The sequence below is a fragment of the Microplitis demolitor genome, chromosome 6, assembly GCF_026212275.2.
Source record: "Microplitis demolitor isolate Queensland-Clemson2020A chromosome 6, iyMicDemo2.1a, whole genome shotgun sequence".
In the NCBI taxonomy this organism is placed as follows: domain Eukaryota; kingdom Metazoa; phylum Arthropoda; class Insecta; order Hymenoptera; family Braconidae; genus Microplitis; species Microplitis demolitor.
Window position 1 is genome coordinate 1,784,972 of NC_068550.1, and position 26,983 is coordinate 1,811,954.

General features: G+C 26.6%; 1 protein-coding gene and 1 long non-coding RNA gene across 6 annotated transcripts in view; one reads left to right on the forward strand and one right to left on the reverse strand.

Moving 5' to 3' along the window:
• LOC128667964 (uncharacterized) overlaps positions 1 to 26,983 on the reverse strand; it is a 31,643-nt gene that overhangs the window by 2,008 nt on the left and 2,652 nt on the right. The window contains exon 2 of the long non-coding RNA XR_008403858.1: positions 4,979 to 5,213. This is a non-coding gene — a long non-coding RNA (uncharacterized LOC128667964). The remainder of the gene's footprint in view (positions 1 to 4,978; positions 5,214 to 26,983) is intronic.
• LOC103575744 (scavenger receptor class B member 1) lies at positions 1,131 to 26,320 on the forward strand. Of its 5 annotated transcripts, none has more exons than XM_053739907.1 (11): positions 1,131 to 1,452; positions 6,172 to 6,381; positions 6,469 to 7,030; positions 17,108 to 17,199; positions 17,991 to 18,151; positions 23,261 to 23,399; positions 23,478 to 23,681; positions 24,028 to 24,172; positions 24,248 to 24,502; positions 24,846 to 24,964; positions 25,595 to 26,320. In XM_053739907.1, exons 3-11 carry the CDS (start codon positions 6,847 to 6,849, stop codon positions 26,024 to 26,026), a joined length of 1,731 nt encoding a protein of 576 aa, XP_053595882.1. In that variant the 5' UTR covers positions 1,131 to 1,452; positions 6,172 to 6,381; positions 6,469 to 6,846; the 3' UTR covers positions 26,027 to 26,320. The 5 variants fall into 5 exon arrangements, with proteins under 5 accessions (XP_053595882.1, XP_053595881.1, XP_053595883.1 ...); XM_053739908.1 differs by lacking the exon at positions 1,131 to 1,452 and adding exons at positions 3,673 to 3,807; positions 4,054 to 4,258 and having other exon boundaries at positions 6,172 to 7,030; XM_053739906.1 differs by having other exon boundaries at positions 6,172 to 7,030.

Genomic DNA, 26,983 nt, shown 5'->3' on the forward strand with positions numbered 1-26,983 from the left:
AAAAATTTTCTTCCTTACTGTCAACTTTTTTTTCAATAAATTTTTTATGAAAAACCTATCAATTGAATCATGAGTAAACAATAGATTCACAAAAGTGATGAGTAATTTCGATGCTTAAACTTTAGCATGAACTCTAACGGTGAAATAATAAGCAGAGAGTTCAATAGTTTGAAGCTGCAGAGGCAAGATCATCTTCAACCTACAGATCAAGGCCATACCATGTTTACAATTCTCATATTTATTAAAAATATTTTTTATTTTATAGCATTAATTATCATATAAAAATGACTTTATATTTTTCCTCATTCTTTACCATACGGTTATTTTTAAAAATATTCAAATTAAACTAAAATGATAACTTTTTATCACGGTGTCAAAAACCCCTGAAAATATAATTATTATTATCATAAAATTATGGCTTTCGTAGAATTAAAAATTATACGCTCATTAACGGGTGAAAAAGTACTTTTTTTATTTCCTTTTAACACTTTGTTCCTCAAAGCCTTTGAGTCTTTGTTCAAATTCATGGGAAACACAAATAAAACCCGATGATGAAATTTAATACAAGTGAATAAAATTATCATCAGCTAATAATTTTTTGTAATAAATAAATAAATAGATTCTTTTGGTAAAATATAAATTTGTTAATAATTTAAAAAATTTAATTAACTTCGTTTAGTCTCGCGGTACTAAACAAAAATATTAAATTCACCTTGAAGTATTTCCGCTTTTTTTACTGATGATTTGCACTTTATCGGCTGTGCTTAATGTCAATGGAAAGTATTTCTATTGAAGTGAAGAGAAAGAAATAAATCGGTAGTAATGTCTAGTACAAAGATCGAGGACGGATTTTTTTTTTGGTTCTGTTTAATTATTTCTTTATCATCATGCTGGATGTCGGTCTTTTTCTATTTAACAAATGTACAATTTCTGTTTCCACCACCTGGCCCATTTATTAATTCTTCCACATCGCGGCGTATCATCTCGCCTTCTCTTGTTCATTTGAAGGTGTCGTGTCCTTTCCATCTTTCTTTTATCGTCCGATGACGTACTATACACGTAGTTGGTGAGTCGTGGTGTTTAAAAATCCACAACCAGCGCACATATATCCGCGGATCATTCCATAGATCGCTTCATTTGCACGCACCCCTTTCAATAGTCATCATCTTTTATTTATTTAGTTATTTTTACTAAGATGTGTTACTTTTTTACCCAGTGGTTGTGATTTTAAAATTATTTGTGAATAAAATATAAATTTATTTTAAATTTATAAAATTTTTTCAGCCTTTTATTTCACGATTAATTTAAGAAGGAAAGTGAAGGTTAAAAAAATTATTTAAAAACTTGAAAAACCGGAGCTATTTTTAATGTGAAAGTGAATTAAAAATTAGTGCCACAATTGATCTTTTAAATAAATATCACAATTGTCTGTCTACTGCACGAATACAGAAAGTAAGTACGATATACATTTGGTCATTCATGAATAAACTTGTGGGTTTTTATAAAAATTCGGATTTTATTCATGATTTTTTTTTAAATTTTTTATTGAGGACCAAATGACCCAAATGTCCAGGCATTTTATTCTATTTGTCTAGACAGAGGTGAAGGAACTTTCAAAAATTTCGCGCAAAGTAATACTCGTATGTCCTGTAAAATAAGTCTGATTAAAGATTGACCCATTGGGTATGCTAATAATGGACCACTTCCCTGAATTTATTTCTATAATTACCCGTGTCTTCACTTAAGAACACACATTTAAATTTTTAAAAATAATAATTTATTTTAAAGTTACCGCGATTTTATTTTTTGACTTTTTTCATCAGATCATTTATCAGTCAGACATAAAAACTAACGATAACTGGAGATTTTTAATTTTACATACTGTTACCGTAAAAAAAATTTTTTTAAATTCAAATCAATTTTTTTTTCGCGCCAAAAGTATTTTTAAAATTTTCACAACAAAATCGCGGTAAAAAATATGTACTTAATTTATACCACTAATAGTAAATAAAAAAAGTTGTTTTAAAACTCTAAACTTCCTAAAAAAAAATTTAGTCATCAAAATGATAAAATTTAAAATCTCCAGTTAAAAATCAAGTTCACATTATTTATAAAAAATTGCACTTAAGTTCCTTGAGACGACAACAAGCCAAGGTTGCGGCTTTCTTTTTCGTCCTTTTAACGACAAATAAATGGGATTACAATTAACTGCTTTAATAATAATTGTCTCAAAATAAAGAAAAAACCAAAAAAAAAAATTAATAACAAGACAAAAAATCACGGCCAGTAATTATAATGCATGAAAAGTAATATATGTATAAATAATATTTATTATTAATATGGAGCAATTTTAAACTACTATAGATTAATGAGTCAACATATAAATACATGTAAGTTGCATGCAATATTATTTTTGTCAGCCTTGGAATTATCGAAACTGGGAATTTAGCAAGCGGATGTTTACAAGACCTTGTCTTGCTCGTACCAGGGTGAAAAGTTACTTTTAATATATTTGTTAAGTACATATATATACATATATGTATGTCTTTAAAAGTATATTTCATTTTTTTTATTTTATTTAGTTATTTATTTCGTGTCGTATAAAATTTACTTGTGCATTCGGAGATTATAAAATTTTCATGCTAACTCGCTCCCTGTAATGTTTCAACGATCTCCATTGCATAATACAACCGTATCGAATGCGAGTCAGAAAGTACATACGTACTGATAATTGCTGCTCCTACTACTCATATATACTTATATAGTTATTTATACATATATATATTAAATATATTATATTACAATATCTATTTACAACTGTTTATTATTTATTACTCTGTTAAATTTTATTTCTAAACAAGATATTTTTAAATAATTTAATTGCGATTGCTGATGATTTTTAAAATTTATTTTTTTCCTTCTGATTTATTTCAAAAATAATAAATTTGATTAATCTGATAAATAATTTGATATGGACAAAAAAAGCAAATGAATAATTCATGATAAATTTTAGGGAATTCTCAAGTTGAATTATAATACCGGAAAAAATTTTTTTTAAACGAAATCAAAGGCCTTTGAATCCTATTAATTCTAATAGAGAAAAAAAATAAGACAAATCTTTTATGAATAATTTTTGAGTTGGTGACAATGAACTCTAGCTTAAGCCCCGAAGGTAAAAATAAAATAAAATCAATGGTGGACTCGTGCAGTTTTAAAAGTTACGATATTTTGGCGATCGAGAGAAAGATTGACTTGAAGGTCAGTTTAATTTATGCCAAGTTAAAAAGTAGTTTCATTTCTTCAAGTATTTTATTTTAAAATAATGTATTTTTTTTTTAAATGGATTTGCGAAATACAAGCCCCGAATACACCTGACTTGAGAGTATTCATATGTGTAAGTTGACTAGTCTTGTATATATTAGCTTACTCTGGAGTAGTACCACTCTCGCGGGTACTTGGGGCTTTGCTCACTTACAATCTTTAGTTTCATTTCTTCGCTGCAGTGCAATGCCATTCCCTACTACTCGTGGAGTTGCTCGCGGGTCGGTGAGCTGCCCGACGTTGTTGGGCCACCGTCAGTGATTGCTACCCGGTGTGTTTGCCACACCGTGGTCCACCGCGCGCTACCGATTCGATCGCTGTCCTCGTACACTTTTTTTTTTTTTTATTAACATTTCGATGTTATTGTTTCGTACAGTTCAAATTCAGCTGCTGAATCGTTATCACTTTTTATTTCAAATTTTCCCGCCAGATTTTTTTTATCAATTCAAATAAATAAAATTAAATAAAGTGAATTAATAAATTTAAGTGAGTGTTTTTGTTAATGAAAGTGCAACATGTGAATTTTTATTTTGAATTAATTAATAAAAATATTTTTAATTATTTTTTTTATCAAGTGTCAGTTTTCAAAAAAATTTTGAAATTTGCTTTTAGTTTATTTTTATTTTAATAAATTAAAATATTAAAAAATAAATATTTTTTAAATTTCATTAATAAAATATAATATTTGCTAGACTGTTGCATTTTCACTAAACAATTTTCAATTAATAATAGAAAATCATTAACTGTCAGTATTAATGAGGATATGCGAAAAAAAAAATATTAACATTACAAATGATGTACAGTAAACAAGAACAATAATCGTACAGAGAATCAGAGAAACATTTAGTTGAACAAATTGTCTAAACATCTAAACAAATGACCGCTAGGCATGTAAATAAGGATCAAGGATCTTGTCCCGCCTTGTATCGAGTTACTGGTGATCTATATTTTATTTATATTTAAAAGATCCATATAACATCTCACATGCTTTTCCGTTAGAGATAGAGAAATTTCATGTAATATATCTATGTACACATACACGTATATAACATTATATATATAAAGCTGTTTGCCGTAGACTAGGAGAGCAACCGTTGCTGGTTGTTGGGTTACATAAAGACGGATTGAATCTTGTCGGGCTGTTAATATAACGAACCAAGTGCGGAACGCTTATAACTCGCAAAGAAGCGTTCGACTAACTTATGTAAGTCTACACATGCTGTCATTCTCTAAAGTAACTCCTTTCTCATCTCATTTGCTAAACTATTGAAAAACTACACCTCAAATTATTTAATTGTTAATTCACGAATAACAATAATTTAAAAAGTTAATTTAGTAATTATTACTTATTGCTAAAATTGTTGTTTATTCATGAACGGAAGTCTAGCCGAGTCTTTGATGACTCAGAAATAATGTCTATTTATTACTGCTGCATTTTAATAAAACATTTTTTCGTCCTCTTTTGTAATTAGATGAGATTTAATAAATTTATATTTTAGCGAATTTATTAGACAAATTCACAGCTGGTTATCTATAGTATATACTTCATATATATTTTTTTAATATCCCACTGCGGCGTTTATTAAAGGATGGAAATAAATAAGGATTAGAATTGAATGTATAAGCAGATTGATTAAAAAAAAATGCGATTACTTACGATAGAAGAAGTCGGATCTATCAAGTGAATGGCCGAATAAAAAGCGTGTATAGTAAAACCGGTAAACAATAACGGTGAGAGAACTATCCACCATGAAAAATGTATACGTCAAGGTTCCTTGTGGCTTGTCAATTGATGGCATGCAACTGAATTATCAGGCATTTACCATACGGTAAAATTTGCCATTTACTTGCTTTGAGTCACTCGTTGATAACCAGGACAAAATGTTAAGCATCTGTAAAAAAATCAGTCATCCATTAACTTCCCACAATTTTATATTAATAAATAATTGTAAATATTTTTTTTTATATTTTAATTAAGTATATATTTATTTATATAAATATACGCTCTACTTTTACCTTAACCAGAGCATAAAAATTCATTTTCATTAATAGACCATTCATTTTTTTTTAATCCACGTGGCGATTTTTTTTAAATCATAGATAATTGAATAGTTTACTTTATGAAGTAATTATCGCTATTGATTATTGATAGACTTGTATGAAGCATATATTAATTTTTTGCTACCATTTAACAAGATAAAGTTATTATTGGTATTAAAATATTTTTTCTCAATTATTGTTTGCGATTAATTACTCTGTCGTGATTACGTATTGTAAAATTAATTTATGATATTAATTAAGGGGAGAGGGAAATTTTGTTTCATCTCTATGAGTTTTATATAAATATATATTGAAGTAATGATGAGGATGTTAATATATATATAGTAAGATATTTTTCTGAAACGTTTAATTACACGCTCTCGTGTCTGACTGTATAAAAAGTGACTACTTAGAAGTGTTTCTCTTAGTTATACATTTTCTCAACACTTTTAAATCATCATTTTTTTTATCATTCATTTTATTACTTTTCAAAATCAAAATTTGTTTTAATATAATGATGATAATAATAATTATTTATAAATATAAAAATAAAAAGATGATGTATGCGATTAAAAAGCATTAAAATTTTATTGAAATATTTTTTTTACGAAATTTCGTTTAAATTAAAAAAAAAATTATTTATTTGCTGCTTGTTTACATATTTAAATTATTTAAAAAAAATTAATTTATCGTCTGGTGTTTTAATTTATCAATTATCTTTTTTTCAATGAATATTTTATTCTAAAATTTATCCTTATAAAATTTAAAAATGAAATTTAAAATTTACTAAGTAAATATTATTTGTTTCAGATTTTATACAATATAAGGAAATGAGACACGATAAGTGTAGTCAAAATACTAAATCACACATTTAAGTAAAAAAAAAGTAAATAAATAAATATATATAGATATATATATATTGATGTGATACGTAAAGTTAAATATAAAAACAGGTAGTGAGAAATTTTAAAAATATTTATCTTGAGTTAAACCGGAAACAGTTTACTGAAGACGACTAAAGTAATTATTCAAAATCAGTATATATTATTATAAATATTTAAAATTTAAAAAAATATTAAAACTAATAATAGTTTTTTTTTATTAAAGTTTGAATTATAAAAATTGAATGTAAATTACGAGTCGTAATAAAAACAATGTTGGGAGAGGTGACGTGAAAGATGCAATTGACACGTAACACATTACGTACCAATTATAACATAATAATCTCAGTTGTGTTGCTTGTGGTTTTAATAACAACAACAAGTTAAGTGACCGAGTAATTGCTGACATTAAAATATTTTTCAAAAATTGAAATAATTAAAGCGATTTTAAATTGTCGCGGGCAAGTGACTGTTGAACATTTTATTTTATTTTTTGCTTATGAAAATAAAAGTAAATAGACTGTGATTGTGATTTGAATCGTGGGTGATTTGAGGCAATTTTTATTGGTTGTGTTTACTTTTCGTGGACAATTGTCTAAGCAAAATGAAATTCATCACTTCATTGTTCGGGGTCGGATCCCCGAAAAAAATGGGCAGACAGTACATGAAAGTTGGAAGAAATGCACTTTTTGGTATCAGGCCTAAGAAAGATGGAGAGACTATGTGCACAGAACGTGTTCCACGACCTATGAATATGTTTATATCGAAAAAAGGAAAACTGAGGCATGGTGAGTTTATTTATTTTTTTAAATATTTATGATTTTTATGAAAAAGAAAATAAATAATTATAAATCAGTACAGAGTTTAATTTAAAAAATAATTACATCGAGAAAAATGGGGCATTTATTCTGAACATAAAAGAAAGTAATAAATACTAAATATATTATCGTAATTATAATTGAATTACGAACTAATATCGCGTAGATTTTATAATGAGAGAAGATTGAATTTATCTCTGGTACAGCTCCATGACGGTGAATAATATCTCATACACACCTCGGTAGCATCTTTTTATACTTATGCTCATAAACCATGACACGCGCTGAGAATACTAAGCTGTTTCGTTTTACTCAGAGGTATAGATTATCATGAAAGATAACGCCTCGGTAAATACACTATCGTTATTGCAATAGTTGGTCATTTTATTATTTTTAATATTTATAGTTATGCGCTTTTTTATTACGTGTACTTTATAAATAATACAATTTTTCACTTATGAATTCTGTAAGCCGGCGATAAGCAAATCTGTATCAATGTCGAGCTTTATTAATATTGCACTGGCTTTGCCAGTAAATCAACACTCACTTTTTGTTTAATTTATTGATTAATCAAGTGTCAATAAATTAAATATGGAGTACTTTCGTTCACTGGACCACCGACCCTTAGCGCTTTTTTTATCAATTTAAAAATTTCACATTTAATTGCATGATTTTTAACTGACGTTATTCTAATTCCTGTAAACATTTTTATCTCATCTAATGACGGATTTTTTTTTGCTATTCAAAAAAAAAGATTTCTTGGCGCCAAAAATTTTCTCACAGCAAAAAAAATTTTTTTGAGGCGAGAAAAAAATTCTTGCGCTGAGAAATCCTTTTTTTCTGTGTACTATATTCCTTACGAAGGATGGTAGCCTTGACCTATTCTTTGAGAAATACAGATCCTCTGAGTAATATACAATATATATATAAATATATATAATGTAAGTAAAGTTAAAGAGTTGATGATCAAGACTCAAGACTGAGGGAAAGCAGTAAGCCACAGGTAGATTTCATAATAATGTACTGATCAACTTTTTGAATGCCGGTTAGTTATATATATATGACGTAATTGAGGTAATAAATCGACCGAGAAAACCAGAATAATCGTAAAACAAAGTATTTATTTATTTATTTATTTTTTGATTAAATTATCTGTGAGAAATCTTTAAAAAAAAATAATAATAATAATAATCCGCTCTAGACTAAAAAACTTTTTAATTAATAGCAACATTTTTGACTGGAAAAAAATTAATTTGTTTTGAAACACAAAATATTAATAAGGCGGAAAGAATCGTAAATTGAGAATAATTTTTTTTATTAAAAAAAATTGAAATTTAATGGGACAAGAAATCTGGAAGCAAAGTCAGACTGAAGGTGACCGATTACTGATTAATTAAGTGGGAAAAAAAGTCTATTTCTGTTAGACATTAATGGAGTAGGTAATGGACTTATAATAAGGAGATATTAATAGAGTATTATGTGTTGTCGTTAGTGAAGATCTCTCACCGTGTCACCTTCGTGGGTCATAACTCACTAAGCTATACTCCTCTTTAGTCTAAGTCCACTCATGTACCTTGTCATTGTACACAGAAAAAGATTGAGCAAATCAAACAAAAAAACCAGAAGAGGAATTCCGTTTTATTTCTAAATACCCGATATATAAGACGTCACGTTGTCCGGATGACTTGTTAAGTCTCAGTTTGAATAAGTAAACTCATTCATCATTCATTATTTAAATAAAAATTATGAGTTGTCGCAACTAAGTACCTACATTGTAATTTTTATTGATAATTTCAACTTTCCGTCTCATACAAATTATTTAAACTTAAATATATGAGTAATGTTTGTATTTATCAAGACAAATTAATAATGGAGATAAAATGGGCTATTGAAAATTTTTTTTTAATTTTTTTGAATGGGCAATATGGACATGGGGCATTCTGGGCCACTTGAAATTTTTTAAAAATGTTTTGAATATAAATGCCCATTTTTACTCGTATTAGTTTTTTTTTTCAAGTCTGGATCATATTAATATGAAATTATTTAGCGCCAAAAAAACAAGAAATAATGAAAAAAAGTCCTAGGATTTTTTATTTAGTCCCCCTCTAAAATACTATGGTAACCTTGTAAGCTTATTAACCATCAGGAAGTCTGGCAAATAACGGCGACATTTATAAAATCATGTAAGTTCGTGATCAACAACAAAATATGATAATTTTTTTGAAAATCGTAAAATTGAACCCGCTCTATAAATATCTAAATTGATTGATTAAAAAAAATTAATTATTATTTTGTATAAATTACAATTAATAAAAAAGTAAATTTTTTTAAAAATAAAAAAAAAATTATGGAGTAAATAAATAATGGCAGTAAAAGTCTCCAACGATAGTCATCACATATATCAAAATAAATAATTAATTAATCGTATGATTCCTGACCTTTCCCAAGAATCTATTAATTAAAGAAAACAACAATCATTTACTGTCAGATATTTGAAAGAGAAAATTGTCTTGTTCTAACCCACTACAGTAATAAATAAATAAAAAAAAAAAATAAATAAAAGAAAAATAGCTGTCTTATACTTTGAAGAAAACTATAAATAGAAATCACAGAGATAACTTAACTGACCTAATGTAATGTAATGAGTAATAAAGTAATGAGAATGTCGCATGTATTTCAAAATATACTCATACTTATTATCGTAATTGTACTTATACTCATATTTAATATGATATAATAAATATAAAAATAAATAAGTAAATGAAAAATAAGATCTATAAAATGAAAAAGATAAATAAAAATATCTAGAATGCTAGAAGAATGTATTCGTCCTTGTGACCTATGTGTAGAGGCTGCATTACAAAATCTCACCTGTCCAAACATTTTTACTAAAAGTTGCAAAACGTCTATTATTCAATGAGTCGCACTGCTGCTATCGGTTCGACTCACATATTACCATTAAATGTGCATTAGTGTACTCATATGTGCTAATGCTCAAACCGCGGGTACAGCGAATAAGCCGATAGATATATTGAGGGTGTAAAGTTGTGTTGCCGATAAAAACCATGATTACATCTATGTATCTATATATATGTATATATGTATACTATTATACATGCATTTATAAACGTGTTGTTTAGTTGCATGCACGTACATGTAATCGAAGCTACTAAGACATTTTTGAGATCACTTTCACTCCTCAGCATTCCTCATAATGCTGGAAGACCAATGACTAGACGCAACCGATCTTTTCGTGCGTAAATGCGAACCGGTCTCTCCACTTAGCTTCTTTCCATTTTTTATAAATATATGTATACATTTTTTTCTTTAGCTATTAGTGCTCAACATTTAGCTAGAACAATATTTTTTTAAAAACTTTTGGGTTTCATTTATTTATTAATTTTTGGCGGGTGTTTTAAATTTTTTTTGCTCGGTCGTCATTTATTAAATAATTAGAGTACCTATTAAAAATATAAGATAATATTGCAGCCGTCACAATATTTGTTTTTAAGATAATCAAAATTTTTCCCGCTAAAAAATTTGAATTATTTAAAAATAATGACTGAGTCGTTTCGATGTAAATGTAAACAAAATTTTGAATGGTCCTTTTTTTCGCGGTTGTTAGCTTTGATTCGCTTCTTGGTAAGGTAGCAAACAACGTCATGTTCTAAGAAATCATGCAGGGTTTGAAGGCTAAAAAACAAAATTTTTTATATTTTTATTTGTGTATTCTATTTAATATTCAGAACAGAAAGAAATTTTTTTAAAAAATTTATCTGAAAAAATTGTCTTCTATTAATAGCAAAAGTTCTTAACTTTTAGTCTGAACTAAACGTTCAAATATTTCTTCATAAAGTAAATTTTTATTCAAAAATACAAATTTTTGAATTTCCCGAGAATTGGAAAGTTTGATCTAAAATTACAATTGAGCTAATTTTTGAATTTTCAAATCCCCGTAACCCAAAAAAAAAATTTCTCTAAAACTAAATCCCGACCTGCATATTTACCAAAACAATTATCATAGAATTTCTCATAAAAATATATCTCATACTTGAAAACACTAATTTAATGTCAACATTAAATAAATTATTGTTAATTTTTCTGTTTGCTAAAAGTAAAATAAATAAAAAATTAATCAAGTAACCGTGAATGTCACACGTATCTGTTTACTAAAGATTTGTCAATAGTTCACATGGCGAAATCTAGATCATTTGTAATTATTTAAGAGAGGTTTTTACAACATACTAATATCGCTATTGACATTCACTTTATGTGGTTTGATTAGTACATGTTGCAATTTAAGCAATTTTAAATCAAGCAAATATGTTAAAACCTATCAACACTTTCGGCCTTCGAAACCTTGCGAACTTAAATGCTATATAATTATATTGCAAACTAGTTCAATGTACAGCAGATTCAATTTTTAATTTTTAATAAAATTACACCTATAATTCTTTTATCAAAGTGGTTTGCCTAGTACTGTTACAGTAAATCTGACCTGAATAAATTCGTAACGATGAAGCAGAACTGATGATAAATATTTTACACGACGAAGAAACCGGGATCTCCTCCCACATTTTATTTATTGCATATCTATATCTATATCTATCTACACACATCTATCCATAAATATATTGTCCTACAGAATATATCGCGTATATCAGAAAAATTTTGATAAACACGAATGTCAGTCAGTAGGTAACCGAGACGCATTAAATTAAATCATCCAATCACTTGCAAGTGTTTATTCTGTTACTCTGACTTCTGAATGACATCTACACACTCTTTAATATAATTAAGAACATGTTTTGTTGGTATAAAAGAAGTTTATAGAACAAAAAATGTAACAAGTATATGAGCATTAGTATTAGTACGTAACAAGTAACAGCAAAAGCATTTGAAGTAGCAACAGCTGCAGCTGAAGATGCTTCAATAGGTCGACGGGTATCCTGTTCTATAAATGCTTGTAAGACTGGTTTTCACTCGTGATACGTTAAAATATTCTGACATTATATTCACCAAGTTTATAATATAATAAAAAAAAAATAAATTACATTCTCGTGATGACTATGACACTTTTTTACACTGAATTAAATATTTGAAACTAAAAATTAATTATTTTACGGTAATTAATGTATTTATAATGAAGATTAAATTATATATTTGATAGTTAAATTTAATTGGATTAATTAAACTGTGTTAATAATAATAATTTAATGAGTACAGTTATTTAAATTTTTAACAGAATTCAAAAGTAATAAAATGAGTAAATAGAATAATCTAATTGCGGTGAAAATAATTAGCAACAAAATAAGACTTGCAAGGGTTATCAATCAGAAGCAACCGGTTTCAATGTTCATCTGTTTTATTTTTTGCTCTCAAGATTCTATAACTGAATTCCTCGGTCTCGTTCACTCGACTTTTGATTACAAAGTTGCTAAATCATCTTCATCTTTCTTTTAAATTCGCATGACCATAATCCATTAAAACTGATCAGTGATCATGATCAACTGTTGGAATATTCACTGATCAAATGTTCGTGATACAGGGAATTGTCTAGTCTATTAAAAGAGTTAGAGGCTTTCTAATTGATACGCGTCAGTAAAATGATCTAAATTAAGTTCACCGACTGTCAGATGCAGTTTTTATTTTATTTATTTGTTAACAATTGTATTAAATGAAAATTTGACATTATGGACAGAAATATAATGAATTTTTTTCAAATCCAGGAATTTTTATTTTTACAGAAATTTTTTTTTACTTTTTTAGGATTTATTTGAGATGAAATTTTTTTTTTTCTGAAATTTTATGTTGGGTATTAAATTAAAGCTTATATAAGATACGGGTTTATAATATATTTTATATTGGATTTTATAGCCCAAGTGGATAAAAAAATTCTATAAAACCAGAGGTTTAAAAAATCAGGAAAAAATTAAATTTTCTTAAAAAAATTTAAAATCCGACGATAAAATTATATTTTACTTTTTTATAAATAATATCTTATAGAATTTTCCAATCAAATATTCCAAGACTTGAATCAAAATTTTTATATAAAATAATTATTCAAAAAAAATGATAAAAAATTAATTAACAAAGTTAAACCACTGGTATATTATTCATATCCTCTTAACAATTATCTTATTTTATCTTCCCGTTGAATGGTAAATCAGATTGGATGGCGGTCGGTTATACTATTAACTCAAAGTGATTCCCCCTGGAGCATTTATATTGTAAATTACAATTGAAGCAAGTATAAAATAAAAGATAAAAGATGTTGAGATAAAGAAAAAAGCTCTAAAGGATAATGACAGTCTGTATAGTTCTCTGGCAAACAGCTCGTTAGTCACGCAAAACTTTTTTCAACTACATAAGTTTAGAGGCCACAGATAAACGAGACAAGACAATTAAAAAAAATTTTCGTGCCCTTGATAATGTACCAGAGTAGCCTCTGAAAACTTTCCATTGGACAGTGCAGAGCATCGAAGGTCCGAGGTTTGATTCTTTTTAAATTATTTTTCTGGCTTAAGGCCCCAAGGTCTACAAGATCGTTTGGAATATTTTCCCTGATAAATTACAATCCCCAGCTATTGAGATGAAAAAATTAGTAATGACGTCGATGAGACTGCAGGTGATAGAAAGTATTTTAATATAAAAATATAAACATATTCATCGAATGAGCTCATGTCAGCATATGTCAGATGCAATTTCTAAAATTCATAAATCATAACGGGACATATGAAGATCATTAACTACTATCCCCATGGTGTTTATTCGCTTCTCATCGCTCATCTCTCATTTCTTCTTTTAAATTTTTTCGTATTGTATATACAACTCTATACTTTGTAAGATTAAAGCTATTATTTGCGGCATATTCACCTTCGTCTTTTTGCGGTTTATCCAGCTCGTACGTACGTCGCTTGTTTAAAATAATTCCTACTTTAATGTCCTCTTATTTATTTCCGCATTGACTTCATGCCCACGGATTTCTTTTAAATATTTATTATTATCGTAATTTTTAAAATTATTTTATATTTTACTATGGATTATTTTGTGGTCATAATCACCATGGGAAATATTATTATCTATGCAAATTATTATTTTATAATCTATACAAAATACTACTTAACCCATTTTTGACATTACTCTTTAACTTTAATCTTTATTAATTTGAAATTTTTAAATTTTGTATCGATTAATTTTTTTTTAATTGTAATTGAAAAAAAAAAATAATTTTAAATATTATATATTAAAATTTATGTAATTATGAAAGTTATGAATTAATTAGTGATAATTCTGGGAAAAAAATAAATATGAAATTTAAAAATTTCAATTTTATAAAACTTTAATAATATTCCAAATTTTTTGAATTAAAAAAAAATAGAAGATACAAAAATTCAAATTCTGATAGTACTTTTAAATTGACAGTAATGAAAATGGATTAAAATAAATTTTTAATTTTATTTTTAATGAACTAAAATATGGAGAATAACTTGTGGATAAAATAATATATTTGATATTCCTACGAAACGTGATATCTGAGACAGGTGAGATAGGGTCAATGGCATACGTCCAAGAAATGCCAGGAGATTGTAATAGAGACATTAAAGCTATAATTTAAGCAGACAAGCTAAACAATTGATTCTTTCAGGCATAAAACCCATTAATCATTTTTTTCTCCATTTCATTGTCACGATTCACGGTCAAATTTTACCATGCAAAGTTCAAGTATCCAATTTTTACTTGGAATTTCCCATAACCAATTACCGCAAATTCCCTGTCATTACGAAAATAATTTATTCAAATTTCGATCTCCTGATTAATTAAATAATTAATATATTTTCAGTATCTCCATTAAATGGCTATCTTGTATTTAAAGATGTTAATTTAGTCCTTTAGCCAGATTAAGAAATAAACGCAGCGATGATTTGCCAATGGCACAGAACGCAAAAGGAGAGATCACGGTGCTAGTGATTGCGCAATTTTCCTGTCGTGTAATGACTCGTGTATAACAGTTTAAGTTGCAGTAACATTAATGTCTTTTAGAATAAAATCTCGTATGCTGCAGCAGCTACACCCGCTTTTATATATATACATATATATTTCTCCAGATTCTGATACTGCACTGGACACCGGTACATTACGAGTGAAATAAAACTTATGCAATCTCCGATATCGGTGGCTGACCTAATTTTATTCTTTTTATTTATTTTTCAGGACATTATTACTGTTTTACTTAATTTAGGTCAAGATCTCGTTTAATTTGGCATCAAAGATTTATTTAAATCTTTTTATCACGAGAAAAAAATTCTATTTAATTTATCGGACACTTTTGAATTTATTAATAAAGAAGTATTTGAAATACAAAATACAGTAATGTAAATAGAATTTGCTGTACTATGTGTTAAGTTAAAGTAGATAACAAATATCATATAATAAAATAAATATTATTGGAGTTATTTACAAAAAATGAAATGATAATTGAGGTATAATGGACCGAAGTAGGATGTGAGAACGCGAATCAAGTACACTTAGTAGGTCATTAAGCTATAACAGTAACTATTATCAGATATGTCTTCTTTTGACTTAAAAAAACCGTAGGCTTATTAATATCCAGTGCAAAAATACTATTCGAGTAACGGTCTCTATGTCCTAAATTTATTTCAAAAAATTTTTTTTCTTAATTTACAGTTTTATTTTTTGTAATTGAGATTAATTAGTCTTCAGTCCAAAACGCTTTTTTAACCGTAGAAAAAAAAACCGCCATTTTTTCGGCAAAAAAAATTCAACAACAGATCAGAAATAATTGAACATTTTCTTTAAAATAATTAACACAGACTTTCTCATGTTACGTTTTCTAATCTAACTTTCTTTCTAATCACTACAGCAAATTGATGTAATTTATCTGTATAAAGTTTGTCGAAAAAAAAATTCTATTAAGTGGAAAATAAATAATAAAAAAGAAAAAAAATCCTCATTCCTCGTTAAATTATAAAGAAGTGCTGTAACTTGTTTTACTTGGGTTTTAAAATTACATCATAAGTTATTATATATTACGTATACTTTTGCTTTCATCTTCAATGTCACTGGTCAGAATATTAGTACACTAATTATTATTTATTGCCATTATTTTATTTTTGAATTTAAAAATTTTTTTTATTTTAAACGAGTCATTGACATCCAAATTTCGCGGAACAAATGACTTCAAGGTCTCAGAACCTTGTCAATTACCTCTAATATCACGGTATTGGCATCGGAAATTAGCTGTAAGCATTGAGAATTAAAGTTTGTCGGATGCTAAATTATCCACTATAAATATACACACAACCAAGTACGCCATTTGCGTTTAATCAAAATTACCCATTTTTTTTTCTACTCTACACGCATGTACGGAGAAAATTATAGCTCTGATTTCTTAGAATTGTTTCCTCTGGCATTTCTTTTCTATTTTATTTCCGGTCTGCTGTGTAGGAAAAAAAAATATTTGATGAATAAAATATAAAATAATTTAATTGAAACCGGCGAATTTCAGTCAATAAGAAAATGAAGATAAAAAATAATATAATTTAAATTTATTTAAAAAACGTGGGATTTAAATAGTATTTAAATTATTGAAGATAAATAAAAGTAATTTTTTATGTAAATTAGTTATAGAATAGTAGGAATAATGTGTAGTAATAGTTGAAAGTTCAAACGGTTTCGTAACAAAAAAAATAAATAAAAATTTTAGTGACATCTCTTTTTCTTTTGTCGTCATTTAAATGATAGATAATAAACGAGTGTCGAATCTCAATAATTCATTCGACGGTTGCTAAACCAGACAACAAGAAAAAAATCTTTAGGACGGCTACTATTATAGCGGAAAAAAAAACCGAGCTGACCCTTCTCTGTACATTTATTTTTATTTATTACTATTAGAATTTTTATTGTTGTTATTTATCCGCTAACATGAAGTCATTGTATTTTGTAATTACTATTTATTGTATTTAAGTATGCCATAACATTAAATGTTTTTAAATCCATAAATTTTTTGTTTCAATTATTTTACAGGTAGAATTGCTGCTATCCTATTTGGCCTATTGGCATTAGCTATTGGCATTATTCTTTGTAGTATACCTTGGGTCGATTACGTTATTTTAAGAGTAAGTATGATATTTAATATTACAAAAAAAAATAATTATCTATTTAAGTTTTAGTGCATCATTCATTTTTTATATTTTTTTTTTTATATCGAAAAAAATAAATAATTTATTACTCAATTAATCATTGTCATTAATAATTAATAAATTTTGTATTTTATTTATAAAAATATTTAATTGACAGTGAAATAATTGATAGAATTCGGTTGGTTGAAAAATATGATTTCGAAGCTAGCCGAGGTCTAACTTTTAAATTTTCTTCAAACCGATAAATTATGAAAAAAAAAATATTTTTAAAAAATGCACTTATAGATTTTTTAATTTTCTACTTGTGCATTTTTTAGTTTTTTTCGTTTTTTCGAATTGAGTTGTTGAAAAAAAATCCGAAAATTTTAAATTGCCTGCTAGCTGCAGAGTCATTTGAAAAATTTCGTATGAAAGAAAAAAAGTTCAAGTCCATTGAAATAGTGTATAATTATAATAAAGGATATAAATAATAGTATTGACTGTACGTTAATAATTAATCAACAAATATTGATAAATAACAGTGAAAGGATATTTGTACTATGGTTTTATTTGAATTTATTACGATAATATTTCTATAACATTTGCACACCGGAAACTTTCACATTGCATATTTTAAAATCCATTATGAAATTTTTTATTGTTTCAATAGTATTTCAAATTGATCGCGAAATTAATAATTATAGTAATCAAGTAAGAGTTTAATTAGTTACTTTATTTAATTAAGGGGAGTTAATTGTCTGATTAAATTGATTTTTTATTTGTTGCAGCAATTAAGGCTATGGAATGGCTCACTCTCTTTTCAATACTGGCAAAAACCTGGGGTAGTGAGGCTTACCAAAGTTTATATATTCAATGTTACTAATGCTGATGATTTTTTAAATTTAAACAAGAAACCAAAACTTGAGGAAGTTGGTCCTTTTGTTTACCGGTAAGTTACTTTATTTTATTTTTTTCAAAATTTTAACCCAGAAATTTTTTTTTTAATTCAAAATTGTTTTTTTTTGCTCAAAAAATTAGAAAATTTGTATTTCTGTATAAAAAAAATCGCGTACGTAAGTTTCAATTTCCGGTAAATTTAATAAATATTATCGTGATTCTAAAATTGAAAATTTTCAAACGATTTTTTGTTTCTCATGAAAACAAAAAATTATTTTTTATGTAAAAATAAATCATAGCTACAATAAATCAACGTCAAAAAATTCCTGGTGTCTCAAGTACGTGTTCTGATATATTTTCACGTTGACTTTGAATTTATACCCGATCCTTTTAAATTTATATCCTATGCAAGTGCGTGAAGTTGTTAAATAGCAGACCCGAGTAAGCATCCATAAGAAAAAAAATAAATAAATATAAATTATAAAAAAAACAACAAAAATTTCCCTATGAATTTATAAATAAGGCCACCCGCAATTTAAATAATATAATAAACAGTAATAATAACAATAAAATTAAGATTGTAGTGGTGTAATTTACAGTGCACTTGAATAAAATTCAAATTACCTTTTCACAATGTCCACAATATTAAAATTATTATTATGAGTTATTACCTGAGGGATTCCCAGGGTTATTTAATACGTCAACTCTCGTAAGCCATCACTAGAAAAATACTTTGTTTATTTTACCTTGGTACTTTTTTTTATTAACATAAATAAAAAAAAATTTTTTTTATAAATAATCTAGACCTACAATCACATCTAATAAATATTAACATAGATTAACCTTTATTTAAATGACATCACGATAAAAAATAATAATTTATTAATTAATTGTTAATCATAGACGAAGGATTAAATGAATAATAATAAAAAAAAATTTAATTAAAGACTGTAAACAATTACCTCATTTCATTTTAAAATAAATCAATTTTTTTTCTTCAATTACTGTGATGTAATAGTAATTATGATTAAATATCTATTGGATTGGTAAGAATTCAATAAACGAGAAAATATAATAATGGATAAGAAAAAGTATCTAATAATATCTAATTCCAAAGGAAAGTAATAATCCTCTTTGTACGAGAGTTAAAGTCCAGAAGTCTTAAAGTGAGAGTATGAATGCAGTACTCTTGTATTACATTACATCGCACTACACTAGTTAAATTTATATGATATGTAGTTGTCATGTATTTATGTTCAACGTCTAGGCAATCATCCCTGATGTATTATAAAATATAATATAGTATCTTGTGTTTATATAGAGCTGTTGTATAGTTTTCCCATACGTAAGATCTACGCAAACACTCTCCTGTCTAGCGCGAGGTGTTTTTATAGCCGCGAAACACGTAATGCCATAAAAATTACTGCAAAAAATTATATAAATATATATTAATATGTATGTATGTATGTAGATAAATATAAGTATGTTTATATTAATATGTAAGTGTGTGAATCGCGGCAATTCTGTCTTTCCGCTATAAAAAAAAATTGACGTGAATTTCTAAAGCAAAGACCACTTGTCGATGATGGTCGCGTGTGGAATTTTCTCTTCCGCGTTATATTTAAAATTTGTTTTTGTAAATTTTTATTTTATTACAAAAATTTAAAAATAAAATTACAAGTTTTTTTTTTGTCCTGTCTAATAAATTTTTTTCCAAAATTAAGTTATATAATTAATCGTAACATTCGTTATATTTTGAATTTTAAGTCAAATACTGTCTAAATAATTTTCTGTTATTTTCAAAGGGGATATTTTTAGGCTTTAATTAAATTTTTCAGAAAATTGAGCCATTGAAAAAAATATTATAAGAATCTATTGATCATAAGCGTCAATTTGATTGACCCAACATGTAATTTAAAAAAAAAAAATTTCAAATGTTTTTTCATAAAAATTCGAATTTCCGGGTTTTAAAATTTAATTTTATTTCATGACTAGTTAATTATTTAAATTTTATTGAAATTAAATGAAACCTTAGCGATAAGTTTCTATTGCGGCCACTAAAACTAAATAAAATCTTCAAGTATTTAGAAAAAAAAAAAAAAAAAAAATTCGCAAAACACAAGTGCTGGTACTAGTGGCACGGTGACCTGATAATTTTGTTATCTAATATTAAATTATACAGGGTTAAGTGCATAAATATAAGTACATACATATATACATATATATATATATATACTCGACGTGTTTCAATACTTTCTATTCAAACAATTTATGTTCAGACGATTACATTACAATTTAAATATCCATTTAAACAATGATATATTATTTAACTTGCTATTAACTCTATATTATTATTGTTATTGTTTATTAAATTATTGTCTTAGTAAAACAACACACGTCTGTAGAATGTTTAAAATTGTAATTCTGAGCTTCCATGCGTAACTGACATGATTAACCACAGACTAAATTATTTTATTAAATTTTTTTATTCCCTCAATGATTTTAAAATTGCTTTAAAAATTATTTTACAATTCAACGTCATATCAACTCGGTGACGTAAACACGAAAGTCTCTTTGCAGATGCGGAAATCATAAAATATTTTTTTATCAACCCGACTAGATATCAAAAGATGAAATTACGAGATTTGAAAATTTTTTTTTAAATTTTATAAAAAAAATATAAACGACGTGATCCTTGTAATTTTTTTATTTCACTAAAAATCTCATAACTGATAAAGAAAAAACATGAAATTCAGGAAAGTCATGGGTAAGTTTTATAAATATAAGTATGACAAAAGGATTCCGTCGAGTCAACATATATCACTTTCACGTGATTTTGATGAGAAGACAATTCAAGATAAAAAAGTAAAAGTTGCCCTCGACATGACATTTTTATTGCATTGTTGCACAATTTTATATAAGTTAATTGTTTACTTTAATTTTCTTTATTATCTCAATGAATTTATCTCACTTTACCTAATCTCCACAAAAAAAAGATTAAAACTCCCATAATTAGCATATTAAAAATAATTAAAAGAGTAATTGCGTATTTAAACAGACTAAATTGCCGCCATTAAATAAAATTAAATATTAAGTCCTATTGTGGTCGAGGTGGGTATGCAAATACTTTAGCTTTCTACGATATAATACGGAAGTTCGTGGTACAGGTCGATACTAACTTGTAAATAAGTTAAATGTGTGTACTTATATGTATATATTTGTGTATTACGAGAGCTATTACATCTTCAAAAGTATGCAATGCTGTGTAATAGTGCCATGTAATAATAGGCCATGATTCAATCTTGTGTATCGAACCGATCAATTCACACTAAAGTTTATATGGAGACATATATTCATATACATATATATATATTTATTATTTTTAACTAAAGCTGTTGGCTAATTGGAGAATCAGAGATATTAGATAAACATTTATTCAAGTATGTTTATCAACATTTCATATATATTGTAATAGAACGCTTATATTATTTATCTTATGATCGATTAAATAACTTCGTTAAAAATGTTAATTAATATAAGACTTTTAAATAACATTATCATGAAATTCATCAAGTATTTTGCAATATTATTATGCTAATATTTATATCTTAAATATATTTATATATATGAATTTTTTATTAAAATTTTTTTTTGGACAAAAAGAAGTTTATCAAAAATTACTGAGAAAAAATATTTATTGATTGGGAAATTTAATTTATTGATAATTTTCGAGAAGTACTAAAGTACTAAAGTGCAAAAGTAGAACAGCGGCCACAAATGATACTTCTACTTTATATATTTTTATATCAAAAATTTGTCAGCATGATACAGATAATTTTAAATTTAAATTTTCCCGCTACTTAAAAAAAAAAGCTCGACTTTTTCTCACCTAGAGCTCGGGCGACAAATTATGCGGATCGTAATCTCCTACTTTTCTCCCGAAGTGCATAATCTACTATTTTCCCTCAGCATAATTAATTATTTATTACTATTTAGCATTACCAATAATAGGTAGATAAATTTTATTCATTACTTCTAAATTAAAATTGTTGAATTACAGATAGTGATTTTTTAATTGGCCACTAATTGCTCATTACGGATCATAATTTTTCATTAAAAATCATATTATTTTTTTTTGCCTACTGTACTTTAGTAATAATTTATTTTCCAAGAATTACTGAGGTGGTTAAAGAAATCAAGTAATTTAATTGGTCTGAGGCATAATTAAATGATAGCAATTGCAAAAATAAAGTAAATGAGTGATGTTTTTTAAGGATTTAGTGTTAATGATATTCACCTAGTTTCTCGTCTGTAAATAATAATATAAGAATTTAAAATAAGTTGATTAAATTGATGCTTTCACAACAATATAATGATTAAATATCACGGCAGTAGCTCATACTGGCATGCTGGCAATTATGTAGCTAATGTAATATAATAATAAATTTACGCTTAATCATAAGCCAACAATTATATTACATAGATTGCACAGTTATGGTCACTTGTCTCTCATCTGCCGTGTCGAATCATAAGCGCAATGTTTAATCGTACTTTCTCGTTAAAATATACGACCTTCTCTAGGTCGCAAATTACTTTACTCACTCGTAAATGACAATTAGCAAATATTTTTTAAATATTCGGTGAATTTTTATATTATTTTATTTTTGTATGACCTAATTGTGGTATATATAAATACGAACTGTAGTATTACCATAATATTTCACTACCATAAAAAATAATTACGCGGAATTAAAAAACTGCACGCGATTATGCTCATTCTGTAATTGTTAATGTAACTTTAATTGTTATAACTTGAGTTTAAGGTCATTGATACAATTTATTTCTCATTTATTATTTATCAGAGTACAAATTACAAAAAAAAATTAATCTTTCTATGGAATTAAAATGAGTTATTAAAAAAATTAATTCAACAATTTTTTTATATATTTATAAAATAAAAACTCATGGTTTTTATTACAAATTTATAAAAATAATTATTTTATCTTCTCTTCAAAATATAAACCCGTATATTTAATTAATCACTGACATATATCTCAATTAATCTCAAATGTTTTATCTCTTCACAATAATAAAAGTCTAGACCAGACTTGATAGTCATAATTTAAAAAATAAAATAAAAAAATTTAAATATTAATTACAGAGAAGATATGGAAAAAGTAAACATTGTATTCCACAACAATGGAACAGTATCGTATCAGCACAAAAAAATATTAAATTTCGTACCGGAGTTATCTAAAGACAAAGATCTACGAGTTTTAGTACCAAATATTCCACTTCTCGTAAGTTTACTTCAAACTTTCATTAATTTCCCTAAATGTAAAATTTAAATTTCAAATAAATCCATCCTTATATTACAGACATTAACAACGCAAAGTAAAAGTTTGCCAAGGCTGCTAAACTTCGGACTGTCAATGTTTATAAGTGGCCTGAATCAGAAACCCTTTGTCCCAATTACTGCTCAGCAATTAGTTTTTGGCTACGACGACCCACTGGTCAGCATCGCTCATCGTTTTTTTCCAAAAGCGCGCAGACCCATGCACCAAATGGGTCTTCTTCTTGCCGTAAGTCTTCCAATAATTTATCAATTATCAGTAAAAAATATATTCACTAATAAATCACCAATCAATTAATCCATTAACTGTCATCTTATTCAATTTCTTCAGCCGTTAATAAAATATATTAAGTGCCAGATAAATTAACCTTCGCGCTCCTTCAATTAATCTTTTTAGAGCATTAGACTAGAGCATAAAACAATGTTTTATATTCACGTCACTCGTTAAAGTAATTAAGTACCTAATGTTTTATTATTCATTATTTCTCAGACGATTTATTTCTATTGACTTCAGTTTATTTACTTTCATTTCTTCTCGTCATTGTCATTTTATTTATTTTCTTATTTATTTATAGAGAAACGGCACATTAGATGAAGTATCAACGATTTATACAGGACATACTGATATGAAACAATTCGGATTAATAAACAAATTGAATGGCTTAGACCGTCTTCCTTATTGGGAAGATGAACCTTGTAATTCAATAACAGCATCAGAAGGTAATTGAACTAAAAATTTATTTATTTATTCATTTTTTAAATGGATAGATAAATAATTTTTTTTTTTTGTTGCAGGATCATTTTTCCCGCCGCGAGACAGTACAGGTGCAGACATAGTGCACGTTTGGGACAAAGATCTTTGTCGAGTGCTACCACTTCAGTACAGAGGACCTGTTGAGAAGGCCGGAATAAATGCTGATCTTTACACGCCAACTGATGATGTGTTTGACCCACCGAGTGGTAGTAAGCCTGACAATGAATGTTTCTGTCCAGATGACCCGTCGAGTTGCCCACTCAAGGGTCTTCAGAATATCAGTCCTTGTCAATACAGTGAGTCATTAAACTTGATAATTTTATTTTAATTGTCTTTTAAATTACAAATTCTTCGGCTAGTTTCAAGTTCGTTGACCGTTTCAACTCTGGTTTTTTTTATTATTTTCATCGACTTCGGACCCTACCTCAATTTTTAGATCTCTTTTTTGTGAGAAACTGGAAAAAAATATTATCATTTTTTTCTCTTGACATTTTATTGATCCTTTTTTCTTTTTATTTATTTATAAATTCACGCTAACCATTATCGTTTTATTTATTCACGAGTAAAATAGTTGCCAAGTACTTAAGTACGTTTTTTATATTTTTAAAAATTCATAAAAAATATAATTTTATTTTCCAGGCGCACCAGTTTATTTGTCATTTCCACACTTTTATAAAGCTGACCAAAAGCTCACAGATGCGGTCGTGGGATTGAAACCAGTGCCAGAATTACACGAAACTTATTTTAAAATTCAGCCCGTAAGGATTTAAACCTTTTTTTTTAAATCGTTAATTTTTTACGGCCTTTTTTATGGCTAATTTTTAAAAATCTCAACAACCCGCCCCAAGTTCTCATTTAAAAAAATATCAAATAAAATTTTTTTTATTCTTATCAAATTAAATATAAAAAATTCCTTTTATTATTTTTATAGCGATCTCCTCTAAAAATAATTTAAATTTTTCATAAAAAAAACTCACCAATCGATTTATTGCTTCTATTTTCAGTAGGCTAAGAATTAATAGATTAATCGCGTAGAGATTATTCAAACTTTTTTTTTCCGCAAACGAAATATTTGAACACCGAGATCACAAGTCCTCTCTAAATCCTAACTAACCATCGCATATATTAGACCCTCCTCATTACAATATTTTTTTTAATCAACTTTATAATAAAACTAAATATAATTTTTATAAAATAAATTATTCAATCAATCAATTCTTTTAATTACATAATTTTGAATTTAAGATTCAAGTAAATTAAAAACTGAATAAACGGAAGTAAAAGTTTGATAATTAATATCGATAAATCCTATGATTAAATTTATATAATTGAATTATTCAACAAGATATCAAAATAATAGTAATTAAGTATATTTTTGTTCTCAATAGAAACTCGGAGTACCTGTCGAAGGAAAAGTACGAGTTCAATTGAATCTGAAGGTAGAAAGACAGCCAGATATAACAGCAGTTAAAGATTTTCCGGATATCGTATTTCCAATAATGTGGATCGAAGAAGGCATTGACGAATTAACACCAGCAATAAGAAGGTGGATATACTTGGCAACGACATTCGCGGATATCGCAGTGCCGTGTATAACATACGGTCTGATTCTAGTCGGCATTATTGTTTTAAGTACGATGACTATAAAAGCGTACACTAATGTTCTTACAACGCACGAAGCCATCGAACTCGGGAAAAAAACAATAAGAAGAGGATCGTCGTTTATCGTCAACGGACAACATCGCACACTAGTTGTTAAGGACTCGTACATTTTATTGAATCATAATTCCGAGGATGCGAGACCAATAGTCGATGTGTGATTCAATATTTAATTAAATTTATCTCTGTTCATTATTGTAATAATTAATTTTTTTTTTTTTTTATTTTAAAAAAGTGTATTCTAAGTGAACTAAAATGCTCATTGTGCTCAATAACTATTTTTTCTATTAGTCTCGATTATTTTTGAGATATTTATTAACTAAGACTTTGGAGTGAAATATTAATAGAAAAGTTTAATAATAACGGATTATTTTTGAGTGAAAATATTATTAATGGTTATTAATGTATTAATTAATTGATTAATTTAGAATTAAGTTTCGTGACAAAAGCTCTCTCTTGTCGGATTTTTTTATTCTACCTCTACATTCCGCGAACTTTTAATTATATGGTTTGTGAGAATAATTAAATTGATAAATATTGAAATAGAATTTTAATTTTAATTCATTTTTGTATGAGGTTTTATATATATATAAAAATTTTGAAATTTTTTTTTGTCATTTATTTTCAACTGGTTTTTTAAATGCAATAATTTATCTAAATTTGTTAATTAATTATTAATTAATATATGGTACGATAAAAAACGAACAATAAATTTTTATTTCATTGTTAAAAATAAGAGACCAGTTGAAAATAAATTACAAAAAAAATTAAATTCTTGAATTACGAAAAAAAAAAAAATTAAAAAAAATAAATTAATAAAACATTAATTTATTTATTTAATTTAAAAAAATTGTCTTAGTAATTTTAATTAAAAATTAATTGTAAAAAAAAAAATAGATAATTAAATTTTTATAAATAAATTAAAAAATTTAAATAAAAAATAATTTAATTTAATTAATTTCAATGCCAGGCGGAAAAATTTATGTTTTTTAAAATTTGCATCAACTAAAAAAATATCATGGAATATTAAAAATATATAATATAAAACAACAAGATTTTACTATTAAATGAGACGTATATTTAAATGAAATAATAATTGCTGATGTAGTTTTTATTTT